General features: G+C 41.1%; 1 protein-coding gene across 1 annotated transcript in view; it reads left to right on the forward strand.

Moving 5' to 3' along the window:
• Nucleotides 1–3,067: 3,067 nt before the first annotated feature.
• Nucleotides 3,068–18,019, forward strand: part of LOC113807381 (uncharacterized) — a 505,215-nt gene continuing 490,263 nt past the window's right edge. Inside the window, exons 1-3 of the mRNA XM_070118473.1 lie at nucleotides 3,068–3,260; nucleotides 6,296–6,451; nucleotides 7,717–7,822. Of these exons, the coding sequence (XP_069974574.1) occupies nucleotides 3,068–3,260; nucleotides 6,296–6,451; nucleotides 7,717–7,822 (455 nt within the window). The remainder of the gene's footprint in view (nucleotides 3,261–6,295; nucleotides 6,452–7,716; nucleotides 7,823–18,019) is intronic.

Raw genomic sequence — 18,019 nt, forward strand, 5'->3', positions numbered from 1 at the left:
GAAAGGGAGGAGAGGCTAGAAAGAGAAAGGGAGGAGAGGCTATAAAGAGAAAGAGAAAGGGAGGAGAGGCCAGGAAGAGAAAGGGAGAGGCTAGAAAGAGAAAGAGCAAGGAGGAGAGTGATTAAGGCGAGAAGAAATGTAAACTGGGGAAGATCACCGAGTTGCTTTTTACTGATCTAGTTTTCCTTAAGCTAAACCCTGGCTGAGCGCTGAGAGGGGATTGAACACATTTTCAGTCGATGGGTGAATCAACGAACGAAATTCAGTCCATAACAAACTGGTGAAAAGGCTAGATCAAGAACACTGCTGAGGAGGTGTCATGGCGTCTGTTTTGATGATTGTTCATTGAAAATCTAACCATTAAAACCATTATTTTCCATCCTTTTTGAAAATTGAAGAGAAAGAGAGAGGGAGGAGAGGCTAGGGAGAGAAAGAGAAAGGGAGGAGAGGCTAGGGAGAGAAAGAGAAAAGGAGAGGCTAGGAAGAGAAAAAGAAAGGGAGGAGAGACTAGAAAGAGAAAGGGAGGAGAGGCTAGAAAGAGAAAGAAAGGGAGGAGAGGCTAGGAAGAGAAAGAGAAAGGGAGGAGAGGCTAGAAAGAGAAAGAGAGGAGAGGCTAGGAAGAGAAAGAGAAAGGGAGGAGAGGCTAGGGAGAGAAAGAGAAAGGGAGGAGAGGCTAGAGAGAAAGGGAGGAGAGACTAGGAAGAGAAAGGGAGTAGAGGCTAGAAGGGAGAAAGAAAATGTGAGTCAAAAAGACGCCACCTCCTCGAGTTGCTACTGATCTAGCCTTTCCTTAAGCAACACCTTGGCCGAGCGCTGAGAGGGGATTCGAACGCGCTTCGGGTTCGATGAAGCGAATCAGCGAATCGAAATTCAAACCAGCGAACAAAACCGAAGGAAAAGGCTAGATCAGTAGCAACTCGAGGAGGTGTCATGGCGTTTGTTTCCATAATTGTTCAATGAAAATCTAACCATTTAAACCATTATTTTCCATCCTTTTTGAAAACTGAAGAGACCAAAATGATCGACCATATTCACCAAGCATCCGTAACTTTTTCGTGACGTCATTAAAATAAACCCCATGTGCTTTTTTTCCCAATAATAGAATCAAACGCCATGACACCTCCTCCAGTTGCTACTGATCTAGCCTTTCCCAAAACCGAATCTCTGAAGCACAAAATCACATGAAAAAAAGTACTTGACATATTCGCGGAATACTATATTAATATGATATCCCGACGTAATATTTTACTTTCTACGGTAAATCCAAAAAGCCACTTTTACGATAATTCTTTCCCAGCAACTATAGCGGCTTTTCAGGCGTCTTTAATCGTTATTCTGTCTTATGAAAAATTACCATAATCGGTTGTCTGCCTTGTGAAAAATTATCATATTGTAATGAGTAAATTCAGTAGGCCTACACCCATAAATTTTGTATTATCAATAGCTACTTGTGTTATTTATCCATTGCAATGCTTCATCTATCATGATGTTATTATTATCATTATTTATTATTATATATTTTTTAAATTCCACAATCACTAATGATCATAGTAATTTGCCTTTTTTCTCTCTTTTTCCTCTCCCTGCCTCCTTCCCTCTCCCTTCCCCCTTTTTTTCTCCCAGCTTCACAAAGAGGCACCTGACCCCCCCCCACCCCACCCCCACACACCTTTCCCCTCCTTCCCCCTTCTTTCTCTCAGCTTCACCTAGAGGCACCTGATCCCCCACACCCTCCCCTCTTCCATTCCGTCCCCACCCCTCCCTCTCCCTCCCACCTTCTTTTCTTTCAACTTCACCACCCTCTTCTCTCCTCCGTCCCCACCCCTCCCTTCCTCCTTCCTCCTTCTTCCTCCCCCTTTCTTCTCTCTCAGCTTCACCTAGAGGCACCTGATCCCCCCCCCCCCCACTCCCCCTCTTCCCCTCCGTCCCCACCCCTCCCTCTCCCTCCCACCTTCTTTCTTTCAGCTTCACCCACCCTCTTCCCCTCCGTCCCCACCCCTCCCTCCTCCTTCCTCCTTCCCTCCCTTTCTTTCTCTCAGCTTCACCAAGAGGCACCTGATCTCCCCCCCCTACACCTCTCCCCCCTCTTCCCCTTCCTCCCTCCATTCTTCCCTTCCCAGCTTCACCAAGAGGCACCTGGATACCCCCCCCTTCCCCTCCAGCCCTACCCTTTCCCCTCCGGCCCCACCCCCTTCCTCCGGCCCCACCCCTTCCCCTCTGGCCCCACCCCTTCCTCCTTCCCCCCCCCCCCTTTCTTTCTCTCTCAGCTTCACCAAGAGGGACCCGATACCCCTCCCTTCCCCTCCGCCCCCTCCCTCCTCCTTCCCTCTCCTCCCCTTCTTCTCTCAGCTTCACCAAGAGGCACCTGATACCCCCACCCCCTTCCCCCTCCGTCCCCACCCTTTCCTTCCTTCCTCTCTCTCCCCCTTTCTTTCTCTCAGTTTCACCAAGAGGCACCTGATACCCCTCCCCCCCCCTCCACCCTCCCTCCTCCTTCCTCTCCCTCCCTCCTTACATTCTTCCTCTCAGCTTCACCAAGAGGCACCTGGATACCCCCCACCCCTTCCCCCTCCTGTCCCCACCCTTCCTTCCCCCTCTCCCTCCCCCTTTTCTTTCTCTCAGCTTCACCAAGAGGCACCTGATCTCCCCTCCTCACACACACGCCCTCACCCCTTTCTTCCCCTTCCTCCATTCTTCCTCTCAGCTTCACCAAGAGGCACCTGATACCCCCCCACCCCTTCCCCTCCGTCCCCCCACCCTTCCTTCCCTCTCCCTCCTCCCCCTTTTCTTTTCTCTCAGCTTCACCAAGAGGCACCTGATCTCCCCCCTCCCTCCCTCCTCCATCCCTCACCCCCTTTCTTTCTCTCAGCTTCACCAAGAGGCACCTGGATCTCCCCCCCTCCACCTTCCCACCCCCTCTCGTCCCTCACCCCTACCCTCCCACCTTCCTTCCCCCTCTCCCCCCTCCACCCCTCACCCCCTCCGCCCCTCACCCCTCCCCTCCCTCCCTCCCCGCGACTCGGCACAATCGTCCCAATCCTCACGCCGTGCCACATAAATTGGGTTGATGCGACGCTGCCTCGGGTGCCTGCCAAAGTGGGACGTCGCTCTCCGAGGCGCCGTAAACGTAGGCGATGAACCCCCCGCCTCAGTTGCCAGGAGTTTAGGGTTCTCTGCCTCCTCCGGTTCCTCGGAGGAGCATGGGAATGGCGCTGTTTATTTTGATTTCCGGTCGGGTCTGGCTCTTTGGGTGTCCCTGCGTGTGTGTTTCGCTGGTTCTATGGTTCTCTTTTTTTTCTCTCTCATGTTTCTCTGGCTCTATGGTTCTCTCTCTCTCTCTCTCTCTTATGTTTCTCTGGCGCATTCTCTCTCTCTTTCTCTCTATCTATCTCCCCTCTCTCTCTCTCTCTCTCTCTCTCTTCCTCTCTCTCTCTCTCTCTCTCTCTCTCTCTCTCTCTCTCTCTCTCTCTTATGTTTCTCTGGCTCTCTCTCTCTTTCTCTCTATCTATCTGTTTCTCAATCTCTCTCTCTCTCTCTCTCTCTCTCTCTCTCTCTCTCTCTCTCTCTCTCTCTCTCTCTCTCTCTCTCTCTCTCTCTCTCTCTCTCTCTCTCTCTCTCTCTCTCTCTCTTCCTCTCTCTCTCATGATCATTGTTATTATCATTATCACGATCATTGCTATTATCATTATCATTCTGCTCGTGAATTAAATTATACAAGTTATGAATAAAAGTTCGTGATGTCTCCTAAAAGTCTTGAACTCTTAGAAGAAAAAACTAATAATACCAAAGTTGTTTTTTTCCCTCGTAGATATGAATGAATATATAACTAAAAATCTCCGGGTTTATGTTGTCAGTTTAGGGACCTAAAGACGCCATATTACGAGTGAATAGATAACGCATAAAACTCTATCCATGAGGTACTATCCCCGACCTCCATCTTGAGACTCTTACACATTTTCTCCCGAAATATGAACGGGAAAAATTATCAATAAAGGCTCGCAGTCCCTCTCCAAGAACGGCTGGAATGACACACCATCAGCTGGACGTAACGGTCGACTTTTCTCCAGAATTACGGATGAATAAATTATGAATAATAAAACCCTCATGGTCTGTCGGAGCGAGGCGTTGGCACACGCGTTCGCCAATTTTTTTTTTTTTTTTTTTTTTTTTTTTTTTTTTTTTTTTTTTTTTTTTGCAACATAAAGACTCGGAAACTGCTTTTCCTACGAGAGACGAGAAAATGGGGTCCAGAATTATATATATATATATATATATATATATATATATATATATATATATATATATATATATATATATATATTACTAGCGATTTCTTGCAGCTAGCAAGAATCTCAGATGATATTGACAAGTCTGTCATAACCTCGGTCTCACAAGAGTAGGTACACCCCCTCCCCCCTTCTCTCCTCTAACCCCCTCCCCCTTCTCTCCTCTAACCCCCTCCCCTCGTGTACTCTCCTCTACCCTTCCCCTCCTCTCTCCTCTACCCTTCCCATTCCCTCTCCTCTTCCCTACCCTCTCTCCTCTTTTCTCCCCTACCCCCACCCCTCTTCTCTCCTCTACCCCCTCCCTCGTTCCTCCCCCTTTCCCCTCCTCTCCTCTCCTCTACCCCTTCCCCTCTCCCCTACACCCCTCCTCTTTCCCCTCTCCTCTTTTCTCTCCTACCCCCTTCTCTCTCCTCTCCCCTATCCCTTACCCCCTCCCATCTCCTCTCGCCTACACCCCTCCCCTCTTTTCTCCCCTACCACCTTCCCCTTCCCTCTTTTCTCCCTCGCCCTCCTCACTCCTCCCTTCCCCCCTCCCCTCCCTTCCCTCCCCTCCCTTCCCTCCCTTCTCCTCTCCCTCACCCCTCCCATTTCCCTCTCCCCTCCTCTCCTCTCCCCTCCTCCCCTACCCCCATAGCACGGGGCATGTTAGGTCCCGTCATCCCACGAGCTATAAGTCTCAGCGAGTATCTTCAAGATTATATACTTTTTTCGTCTGGAGGAAACAAGAAGGAGGAGAAAAACAGGAGAACCGGGAAACAGCGAGATAAGAGGATGGAAAGATGACAAGGAAAAAAAAAAGAGAGAGAGAGAGAGAGAGAGAAAGAGGAAGAGGGAAGGAGGGAGGGAGAGGTAGAGGGAAGGAGGGAGAGAAAGGGAGAGGAAGGATGGAAGATGGGAATGGAGGACGTGAAAGAGTAAGAGATAAAGAAAGACAGGTATAGAGAAAATAAATAGAGATAGAGGGAGAGAGAGAGAGAGATGGTATATGATGGAGATTTTGTGTGAGAGAAAGAGCGAAAGAAAGAGAGATAACGAGACAGGCAGGCAGACAGAAAGGGAAAACGAGAGAGAGAATGGAAATAAATGTATCTTCTTACTTGCTTACTTATCTATTCTCACTTATTACTTGTTATTACTTACTTATTATCACTTATTTAACCATTATTACTCTTTATTATTACATATATCATCATTACTTACTTATTATCACTAATTTCATTATTACTTACTTATCATCACTTATTTAACCATTATTACTCATTTCATCAGTACTTACATATCATTACTTATTTCATTAATACTTACTCATTATTACTTATTTCATCAGTACTTATCATTACTTATTTCATTAATACTTACTCATTATTACTTATTTCATTATCAATTATTACTTATTTTCCCAACCCTTGCTCTCGAACCGCAAGCGACCTCGGAGGCTTCCTTTCCCTCACGGGGAGCGAGAGGAAGCCTTCCCGGAGGCTTCGTTCACGCCGAATCACGCAAAGGAAATTGATGTGCGTGTGCGGTGGGGACTGGGCGGACGCTGCGGGGATGAATGAAGCGAATCGCGAACACGCACACGCACGCACGCATACATACACGGACACACACGCAAATACACACACACGCAAATACACACACACACACACACACACACACACTCACACACACACATACATATATGAATTTATATGTACACACACACACACACGCACACACTCACACACACACACACACACACACACACACACACACACACACACACACACACACACACACATACACACACACACATATATATATATATATATATATATATATATATATATATATATATATATATATATATATATATATATATATATATTCAATGTGTGTATTTCTATGTACGTTACCTTACCTACCTACCAATCTACGAGTAGCCATCACCCCGACCAACCACACCATCCCCCCCCCCCCCAACCATCTTCAGCCACGCAACTCACCCCCCTTACTTCTCCTCTCCCCAGGGACCAAATTCCTGTGCCAGACGACGATGTGCCCGATCAAGAACGAAGACGGCGACACGTGCATGTTCATCGTCAACTTCCAAGACCTGACGGAGAAGCCAGAAGACGAAGAGGAAGAAGCCTCGACGCCCACGGACAACACGATACAGTCCAGATGTGAGTCTTTTTTGGCTTTTTTTTTTTTTTTTTTTTTGGGGGGGGGGGGGGCTTTGGGGGTGGTGTTAGGGGGAGGGGGGTTGTTATTGGTGATGTTGTCTTTCGGCATTTTTTGGAGGGGGGGGGGGGGGCTTTGGGTGGTGTTAAGGATGGGGGTGTGTGTTGTTATTGGTGATGTGAGTCTTTTGGCTTTTTTTTTTGGGGGGGGGGGCTTTGGGTGGTGTTATGGGGAGGGGGGTGTTGTTATTGATGATGTCTTTTGGCATTTTTTTTGGGGGGGGGGGGGCTTTGGGTGGTGTTAGGGGTGGGGGGTGTTGTTATTGGTGATGTGAGTCTTTTGGCTTTTTTGGGGGGGAGGGGGCTTTGGGTGGTGTTAGGGGGGGGGGTGTTGTTATTGGTGATGTTGTCTTTTGGCATTTTTTTTTTTTTGGGGGGGGAGGGCTTTGGGTGGTGTTAGGGGTGGGGGGTGTTGTTATTGGTGATGTGAGTCTTTTGGCTTTTTTTTGGGGGGGGGGCTTTGGGTGGTGTTAGGGGGGGGGGGGTTGTTATTGGTGATGTGAGTCTTTTGGCATTTTTTTTGGGGGGGGGGAGGGCTTTGCGTGGTGTTAAGGGGGGGTTAGTTGTTATTGGGGTTGTTATTGTTATTTTTATGGTTATTCTTATCGGGGGTTGTTATTGGTGATGGTATTGTTATTTTTATGGTTATTCTTATTATTGTTGTTAGTTTTCGTTGGTATTAGTTTGTTGTTCTTGTTATTGTCATTATCGTTATTCTTATCGTTGCTGTTATTTTGTTGTTATTATCATTATCATTTTTATCTATCATTATTATGATTACCATAATATTATTATCATATCATTACCATTATTGATATCATTATCAGTTATAATTATTATCAATATTTTTATTAACATTATGTTTTATAATCATAACTATTGTAATTTTTACTACTACTACTACTACTGTCATTATTGTTATCATAACCATCATCATTATTTTCATTGTTGTTTTAGTACTACTTTTGTAGTTATTGGTATTATTGCTAATTGCTGTCGTTATTATTGCTACCATTATCATTATTACTATTACTATCATTATTATCATTGTTATTATCATTATTATTATGATGATGATGATCATGATGGTGACGATTGTGATGATGATGATCATCATCATCATCATTACTTATTCCATCGTAATTATTATTATCCTCATGGTTAAATTATTAAAAAATGTTGGTAATTTAAAATATAAATTGTTAAAGGTCCTATTACACTACCACTTTTCCGTCAATTTTTGCGTTTCCATATGAACTTTTCGTATGGAAATGGACTGACCCTTTCGCACATCCAGGCAGCAAACATTGCCATGTAAACAAACCTGGCGCCATCGGAGTGAGGTCCCGGGAATCACACGAACATTCTCATACATATCACGTTATTTTAAATATGATTATGTTTATTGTATATAGGAATGTTGTAAAATATTAGCTTATGTTTACATTCACTCATTTTATCTAATTTATCTATAAAGAAGCATTCTAGCTGTGTAGATCCTTCGTAGCACAAGATCAAGACGGAAATCAGACGGAAACGGTCACAATCGTCTTCGTCTGGGTGTTCCCTTTGCAAACGATACTTGCGGAAAGACTCAAATTCAGACGGAAACGCAGAAATTAACAGAAAAAAAAATGCGTGTGATAGGGCCTTCTCTAGGTGCATTCAGAGGGCGCATACCTCCGCCAAAGCAATAGGGTCATTGATGCAATATGAATATTCACAAGGAGAATTACATTAAAATAATCTCTCTCAGGTATACAGGTGACGTCCGTAAACATAATCTCCTGTAATCATTCAAAAAAAAAAAAAAAAAATCCTGGATCCTGATCACCAAAATTTAATTGGAATCTAAGATAAATCTGGTAAAAAAATAAAACTCGATTCATAACTTTTTGAGTTATTCTGCTAACCAACGAACATTCGAACAAGTTAACAACCGCGACCAGAAATATAACCTTTACGGAGATAATAAAATCAATTTGCAAAAGGTAACCCATAGGAAAAGAAAATCATCGGATATGTAGAGCGGACAACCCTCTCCTTGGCCTCGCAGCGAACAACTGAACTGCGCCGTAACACTATCAACGCTGTCGTTATTTACGGTAACACTATCAACGCTGTCGTTATTTACCGTAACACTATCAACGCTTTCGTTATTTACCGTAACACTATCAACGCTCTCGTTATTTACCGTAACACTATCAACGCTTTCGTTATTTACCGTAACACTATCAACGCTTTCGTTATTTACCGTAACACTATCAACGCTTTCGTTATTTACCGTAACACTATCAACGCTTTCGTTATTTACCGTAACACTATCAACGCTGTCGTTATTTACGGTAACACTATCAACGCTGTCGTTATTTACCGTAACACTATCAACGCTTTCGTTATTTACCGTAACACTATCAACGCTGTCGTTATTTACCGTAACACCATCAACGCTTTCGTTATTTACCGTAACACTATCAACGCTTTCGTTATTTACCGTAACACTATCAACGCTCTCGTTATTTACCGTAACACTATCAACGCTGTCGTTATTTACCGTAACACTATCAACGCTGTCGTTATTTACGGTAACACTATCAACGCTTTCGTTATTTACCGTAACACTATCAACGCTTTCGTTATTTACCGTAACACTATCAACGCTTTCGTTATTTACCGTAACACTATCAACGCTGTCGTTATTTACCGTAACACTATCAACGCTTTCGTTATTTACTGTAACACTATCAACGCTTTCGTTATTTACCGTAACACTATCAACGCTTTCGTTATTTACCGTAACACTATCAACGCTTTCGTTATTTACCGTAACACTATCAACGCTTTCGTTATTTACCGTAACACTATCAACGCTCTCGTTATTTACCGTAACACTATCAACGCTTTCGTTATTTACCGTAACACTATCAACGCTCTCGTTATTTACCGTAACACTATCAATGCTTTCGTTATGTACCGTAACACTATCAACGCTGTCGTTATTTACCGTAACACTATCAACGCTTTCGTTATTTACCGTAACACTATCAACGCTTTCGTTATTTACCGTAACACTATCAACGCTGTCGTTATTTACCGTAACACTATCAACGCTGTCGTTATTTACCGTAACACTATCAACGCTTTCGTTATTTACCGTAACACTTTCAACGCTTTCGTTATTTACCGTAACACTATCAACGCTCTCGTTATTTACCGTAACACTATCAACGCTTACGTTATTTACCGTAACACTATCAACGCTGTCGTTATTTACCGTAACACTATCAACGCTTTCGTTATTTACCGTAACACTATCAACGCTTTCGTTATTTACCGTAACACTATCAACGCTTTCGTTATTTACCGTAACACTATCAACGCTTTCGTTATTTACCGTAACACTATCAACGCTCTCGTTATTTACCGTAACACTATCAACGCTCTCGTTATTTACCGTAACACTATCAACGCTTTCGTTATTTACCGTAACACTATCAACGCTTTCGTTATTTACTGTAACACTATCAATGCTTTCGTTATGTACCGTAACACTATCAACGCTGTCGTTATTTACCGTAACACTATCAACGCTTTCGTTATTTACCGTAACACTATCAACGCTTTCGTTATTTACCGTAACACTATCAACGCTTTCGTTATTTACCGTAACACTACCAACACTGTCGTTATTTACCGTAACACTATCAACGCTTTCGTTATTTACCGTAACACTATCAACGCTTTCGTTATTTACCGTAACACTATCAACGCTGTCGTTATTTACCGTAACACTATCAACGCTTTCGTTATTTACCGTAACACTATCAACGCTTTCGTTATTTACCGTAACACTATCAACGCTCTCGTTATTTACCGTAACACTATCAATGCTTTCGTTATGTACCGTAACACTATCAACGCTGTCGTTATTTACCGTAACACTATCAACGCTGTCGTTATTTACCGTAACACTATCAACGCTGTCGTTATTTACCGTAACACTATCAACGCTGTCGTTATTTACCGTAACACTATCAACGCTGTCGTTATTTACCGTAACACTATCAACGCTTCCGTTATTTACCGTAACACTATCAACGCTTTCGTTATTTACCGTAACACTATCAACGCTTTCGTTATTTACCGTAACACTATCAACGCTGTCGTTATTTACCGTAACACTATCAACGCTTTCGTTATTTACCGTAACTATCAACGCTTTCGTTATTTACCGTAACACTATCAACGCTTTCGTTATTTACCGTAACTATCAACGCTTTCGTTATTTACCGTAACACTATCAACGCTTTCGTTATTTACCGTAACACTATCAACGCTTTCGTTATTTACCGTAACACTATCAACGCTTTTGTTATTTACCATAACACTATCAACGCTTTCGTTATTTACCGTAACTATCAACGCTTTCGTTATTTACCGTAACACTATCAACGCTCTCGTTATTTACCGTAACACTATCAACGCTGTCGTTATTTACCGTAACACTATCAACGCTTTCGCTATTTACCGTAACACTATCAACGCTTTCGTTATTTACCGTAACACTATCAACGCTTTCGTTATTTACCGTAACACTATCAACGCTTTCGTTATTTACCGTAACACTATCAACGCTTTCGTTATTTACCGTAACTATCAACGCTTTCGTTATTTACCGTAACACTATCAACGCTTTCGTTATTTACCGTAACACTATCAACGCTTTCGTTATTTACCGTAACACTATCAACGCTTTTGTTATTTACCATAACACTATCAACGCTTTCGTTATTTACCGTAACTATCAACGCTTTCGTTATTTACCGTAACACTATCAACGCTTTCGTTATTTACCGTAACACTATCAACGCTTTCGTTATTTACCGTAACACTATCAACGCTTTCGTTATTTACCGTAACACTATCAACGCTGTCGTTATTTACCGTAACACTATCAACGCTGTCGTTATTTACCGTAACACTATCAACGCTTTCGTTATTTACCGTAACACTATCAACGCTTTCGTTATTTACCGTAACACTATCAACGCTTTCGTTATTTACCGTAACACTATCAACGCTTTCGTTATTTTCCGTAACACTATCAACGCTTTCGTTATTTACCATAACACTATCAACGCTTTCGTTATTTACCGTAACACTATCAACGCTTTCGTTATTTACCGTAACACTATCAACGCTGTCGTTATTTACCGTAACACTATCAACGCTTTCGTTATTTACCGTAACACTATCAACGCATTCGTTATTTACCGTAACTATCAACGCTTTCGTTATTTACCGTAACACTATCAACGCTGTCGTTATTTACCGTAACACTATCAACGCTTTCGTTATTTACCGTAACACTATCAACGCTTTCGTTATTTACCGTAACACTATCAACGCTTTCGTTATTTACCGTAACACTATCAACGCTTTCGTTATTTACCGTAACACTATCAACGCTTTCGTTATTTACCGTAACACTATCAACGCTTTCGTTATTTACCGTAACACTATCAATGCTTTCGTTATGTACCGTAACACTATCAACGCTGTCGTTATTTACCGTAACACTATCAACGCTGTCGTTATTTACCGTAACACTATCAACGCTTTCGTTATTTACCGTAACACTATCAACGCTTTTATTTACCGTAACACTATCAACGCTTTCGTTATTTACCGTAACACTATCAACGCTTTCGTTATTTACCGTAACACTATCAACGCTTTCGTTATTTACCGTAACACTATCAACGCTGTCGTTATTTACCGTAGCACTATCAACGCTGTCGTTATTTACCGTAACACTATCAACGCTGTCGTTATTTACCGTAACACTATCAACGCTTTCGTTATTTACCGTAACACTATCAACGCTTTCGTTATTTACCGTAACACTATCAACGCTTTCGTTATTTACCGTAACACTATCAACGCTGTCGTTATTTACCGTAACACTATCAACGCTTTCGTTATTTACCGTAACACTATCAACGCTTTCGTTATTTACCGTAACACTATCAACGCTGTCGTTATTTACCGTAACACTATCAACGCTGTCGTTATTTACCGTAACACTATCAACGCTTTCGTTATTTACCGTAACACTATCAACGCTTTCGTTATTTACCGTAACACTATCAACGCTGTCGTTATTTACCGTAACACTATCAACGCTGTCGTTATTTACCGTAACACTATCAACGCTTTCGTTATTTACCGTAACACTATCAACGCTGTCGTTATTTACCGTAACACTATCAACGCTTTCGTTATTTACCGTAACACTATCAACGCTTTCGTTATTTACTGTAACACTATCAACGCTTTCGTTATTTACCGTAACACTATCAACGCTTTCGTTATTTACCGTAACACTATCAACGCTTTCGTTATTTACCGTAACACTATCAACGCTTTCGTTATTTACCGTAACACTATCAACGCTTTCGTTATTTACCGTAACACTATCAACGCTTTCGTTATTTACCGTAACACTATCAACGCTTTCGTTATTTACCGTAACACTATCAACGCTTTCGTTATTTACCGTAACACTATCAACGCTTTCGTTATTTACCGTAACACTATCAACGCTGTCGTTATTTACCGTAACACTATCAACGCTGTCGTTATTTACCGTAACACTATCAACGCTTTCGTTATTTACCGTAACACTATCAACGCTGTCGTTATTTACCGTAACACTATCAACGCTTTCGTTATTTACCGTAACACTATCAACGCTTTCGTTATTTACCGTAACACTATCAACGCTTTCGTTATTTACCGTAACACTATCAACGCTTTCGTTATTTACCGTAACACTATCAACGCTGTCGTTATTTACCGTAACACCATCAACGCTGTCGTTATTTACCGTAACACTATCAACGCTTTCGTTATTTACCGTAACACTATCAACGCTGTCGTTATTTACCGTAACACTATCAACGCTGTCGTTATTTACCGTAACACTATCAACGCTTTCGTTATTTACCGTAACACTATCAACGCTGTCGTTATTTACCGTAACACTATCAACGCTGTCGTTATTTACCGTAACACTATCAACGCTTTCGTTATTTACCGTAACACTATCAACGCTGTCGTTATTTACCGTAACACTATCAACGCTGTCGTTATTTACCGTAACACTATCAACGCTTTCGTTATTTACCGTAACACTATCAACGCTTTCGTTATTTACCGTAACACTATCAACGCTGTCGTTATTTACCGTAACACTATCAACGCTCTCGTTATTTACCGTAACACTATCAACGCTTTCGTTATTTACCGTAACACTATCAACGCTTTCGTTATTTACCGTAACACTATCAACGCTGTCGTTATTTACCGTAACACTATCAACGCTTTCGTTATTTACCGTAACACTATCAACGCTGTCGTTATTTACCGTAACACTATCAACGCTTTCGTTATTTACCGTAACACTATCAACGCTCTCGTTATTTACCGTAACACTATCAACGCTTTCGTTATTTACGGTAACACTATCAACGCTTTCGTTATTTACCGTAACACTATCAACGCTGTTGTTATTTACCGTAACACTATCAACGCTGTCGTTATTTACCGTAACACTATCAACGCTTTCGTTATTTACCGTAACACTATCAACGCTGTCGTTATTTACCGTAACACTATCAACGCTGTCGTTATTTACCGTAACACTATCAACGCTTTCGTTATTTACCGTAACACTATCAACGCTTTCGTTATTTACCGTAACACTATCAACGCTGTCGTTATTTACCGTAACACTATCAACGCTCTCGTTATTTACCGTAACACTATCAACGCTTTCGTTATTTACCGTAACACTATCAACGCTTTCGTTATTTACCGTAACACTATCAACGCTGTCGTTATTTACCGTAACACTATCAACGCTTTCGTTATTTACCGTAACACTATCAACGCTTTCGTTATTTACCGTAACACTATCAACGCTTTCGTTATTTACGGTAACACTATCAACGCTTTCGTTATTTACCGTAACACTATCAACGCTCTCGTTATTTACCGTAACACTATCAATGCTTTCGTTATGTACCGTAACACTATCAACGCTGTCGTTATTTACCGTAACACTATCAACGCTGTCGTTATTTACCGTAACACTATCAACGCTTTCGTTATTTACCGTAACACTATCAACGCTGTCGTTATTTACCGTAACACTATCAACGCTGTCGTTATTTACCGTAACACTATCAACGCTGTCGTTATTTACCGTAACACTATCAACGCTTTCGTTATTTACCGTAACACTATCAACGCTGTCGTTATTTACCGTAACACTATCAACGCTCTCGTTATTTACCGTAACACTATCAACGCTTTCGTTATTTACCGTAACACTATCAACGCTTTCGTTATTTACCGTAACACTATCAACGCTGTCGTTATTTACCGTAACACTATCAACGCTTTCGTTATTTACCGTAACACTATCAACGCTGTCGTTATTTACCGTAACACTATCAACGCTTTCGTTATTTACCGTAACACTATCAACGCTGTCGTTATTTACCGTAACACTATCAACGCTGTCGTTATTTACCGTAACACTATCAACGCTGTCGTTATTTACCGTAACACTATCAACGCTTTCGTTATTTACCGTAACACTATCAACGCTGTCGTTATTTACCGTAACACTATCAACGCTTTCGTTATTTACCGTAACACTATCAACGCTGTCGTTATTTACCGTAACACTATCAACGCTGTCGTTATTTACCGTAACACTATCAACGCTGTCGTTATTTACCGTAACACTATCAACGCTTTCGTTATTTACCGTAACACTATCAACGCTGTCGTTATTTACCGTAACACTATCAACGCTCTCGTTATTTACCGTAACACTATCAACGCTTTCGTTATTTACCGTAACACTATCAACGCTTTCGTTATTTACCGTAACACTATCAACGCTGTCGTTATTTACCGTAACACTATCAACGCTTTCGTTATTTACCGTAACACTATCAACGCTTTCGTTATTTACCGTAACACTATCAACGCTTTCGTTATTTACCGTAACACTATCAACGCTTTCGTTATTTACCGTAACACTATCAACGCTTTCGTTATTTACCGTAACACTATCAACGCTTTCGTTATTTACCGTAACACTATCAACGCTGTCGTTATTTACCGTAACACTATCAACGCTTTCGTTATTTACCGTAACACTATCAACGCTTTCGTTATTTACCGTAACACTATCAACGCTGTCGTTATTTACCGTAACACTATCAACGCTTTCGTTATTTACCGTAACACTATCAACGCTTTCGTTATTTACCGTAACACTATCAACGCTTTCGTTATTTACGGTAACACTATCAACGCTTTCGTTATTTACCGTAACACTATCAACGCTGTTGTTATTTACCGTAACACTATCAACGCTGTCGTTATTTACCGTAACACTATCAACGCTTTCGTTATTTACCGTAACACTATCAACGCTTTCGTTATTTACCGTAACACTATCAACGCTTTCGTTATTTACCGTAACACTATCAACGCTGTTGTTATTTACCGTAACACTATCAACGCTGTCGTTATTTACCGTAACACTATCAACGCTGTCGTTATTTACCGTAACACTATCAACGCTTTCGTTATTTACCGTAACACTATCAACGCTTTCGTTATTTACGGTAACACTATCAACGCTTTCGTTATTTACCGTAACACTATCAACGCTTTCGTTATTTACCGTAACACTATCAACGCTTTCGTTATTTACCGTAACACTATCAACGCTGTCGTTATTTACCGTAACACTATCAACGCTTTCGTTATTTACCGTAACACTATCAACGCTTTCGTTATTTACGGTAACACTATCAACGCTTTCGTTATTTACCGTAACACTATCAACGCTTTCGTTATTTACCGTAACACTATCAACGCTGTCGTTATTTACCGTAACACTATCAACGCTTTCGTTATTTACCGTAACACTATCAACGCTTTCGTTATTTACGGTAACACTATCAACGCTTTCGTTATTTACCGTAACACTATCAACGCTGTTGTTATTATACACTAGCGTATTCTGCGCGTTTTCTTAATTTAAGTTTATCATAAATATTCCACTTGTCTACACGTCACTCTTGTTACGTTTACGTTTGCCATCTCGCAGAAATTGCAGTTTATTATTTTTTCAATAAGATAAAGAGTTGTAATAGAAAATACAAGATTGAAATGCAATGATAATGATAATAATAATAACAAGAACAACAACATCAACAACAACAATAATAATAATAATAATAAGGATAAAAACAATTATTAATGATAATGATAATACGTTACCATCTGATGTGCATAATAATTAAGGAACATATTTTAAATTCCCATAGCCTTTAAACATAGCAATAATCAGAATTAATTCAAGATTCTAAGGAAATATATTCACTGCCATTATTTGCTTTATATCCCTCTCAAAACTCAATAACAACTTCATCCTCCATTCATCCTACATCTACGAATTCTCCAAACAGCTGCAGTCGATAGCTTTTGTTTTCGAAATTAACAGACGACTTCTACAGATTGAAATACACTGTACTTATTTTTTTCTGTATTTCAATTTCTATCCTACCGGAAATCCTTATTAATTAAATGTACGTTCTTTAAATATGCCATTACGTCGTGTATTAGTATGCCCTGCGCTCCTACAGCCATCTATCGGCAAATTTGTCAGTTTTCTTGTCACAGTGTGCGTTGTGCTTTTCGGAAGTAAAGTTTGTTTACAGTGCTGCTCGTGTTTCCGTGTTTTTTTCTCTCTCTCTCTAATACTCCGGTGAAAACGAATTCTTAAATGGAATGTATCAGTTTTCTTGTCACAGTGTTCATCGTGCGTTTCGGGAGTGAAGTTTGTTTACAGTGCTACTCGTGTTTGTTTTTTTGTGTTTTTTTTTCGTTTTTTTCCAATATTCCGGTGAAAACTAATTCTTAAGTGGAATGTATTACGATCTCAGGACCAGCCCTAGAGTCAGTCACCTTCGTCACTTTCCTCAGCATGTCTTTCCTTCATTTAAAGGTAAAACCCAATTTGTAGGTATTTAGGCCTGGGGTTCAAAGTGTTCATTCGTTCAGGGATTACGGGGTCGAATCTTTCTGAGGCGACTTTCGTTCCTATTTTTTCTATTGTTCACAATTTTTGATAATGTACAATATTATTTTTGACTCTTTTGTTCAATTTTGCCACTTTTTTTTTACTTTCTAAAAATGCCTGTTATGGGTGAATTCGCCCATATACCCCCCCCCCCCCCCCACGTGATTATTATGGTAGGCCTAGATATTCAGATTACCTTCGCAAGACCGATCACGACGATATTAATATCGATGGATTCCTCTCTCTCTCTCCTCTCAAAATATATAAAAATGTATGCCGAAGAACCCCCCCCCCTTCTCCCAACATACATCATATTGGCCACGATTGCAAGGGAGTAC

This window comes from Penaeus vannamei, chromosome 42 (genome assembly GCF_042767895.1).
Source record: "Penaeus vannamei isolate JL-2024 chromosome 42, ASM4276789v1, whole genome shotgun sequence".
In the NCBI taxonomy this organism is placed as follows: Eukaryota; Metazoa; Arthropoda; class Malacostraca; order Decapoda; family Penaeidae; genus Penaeus; species Penaeus vannamei.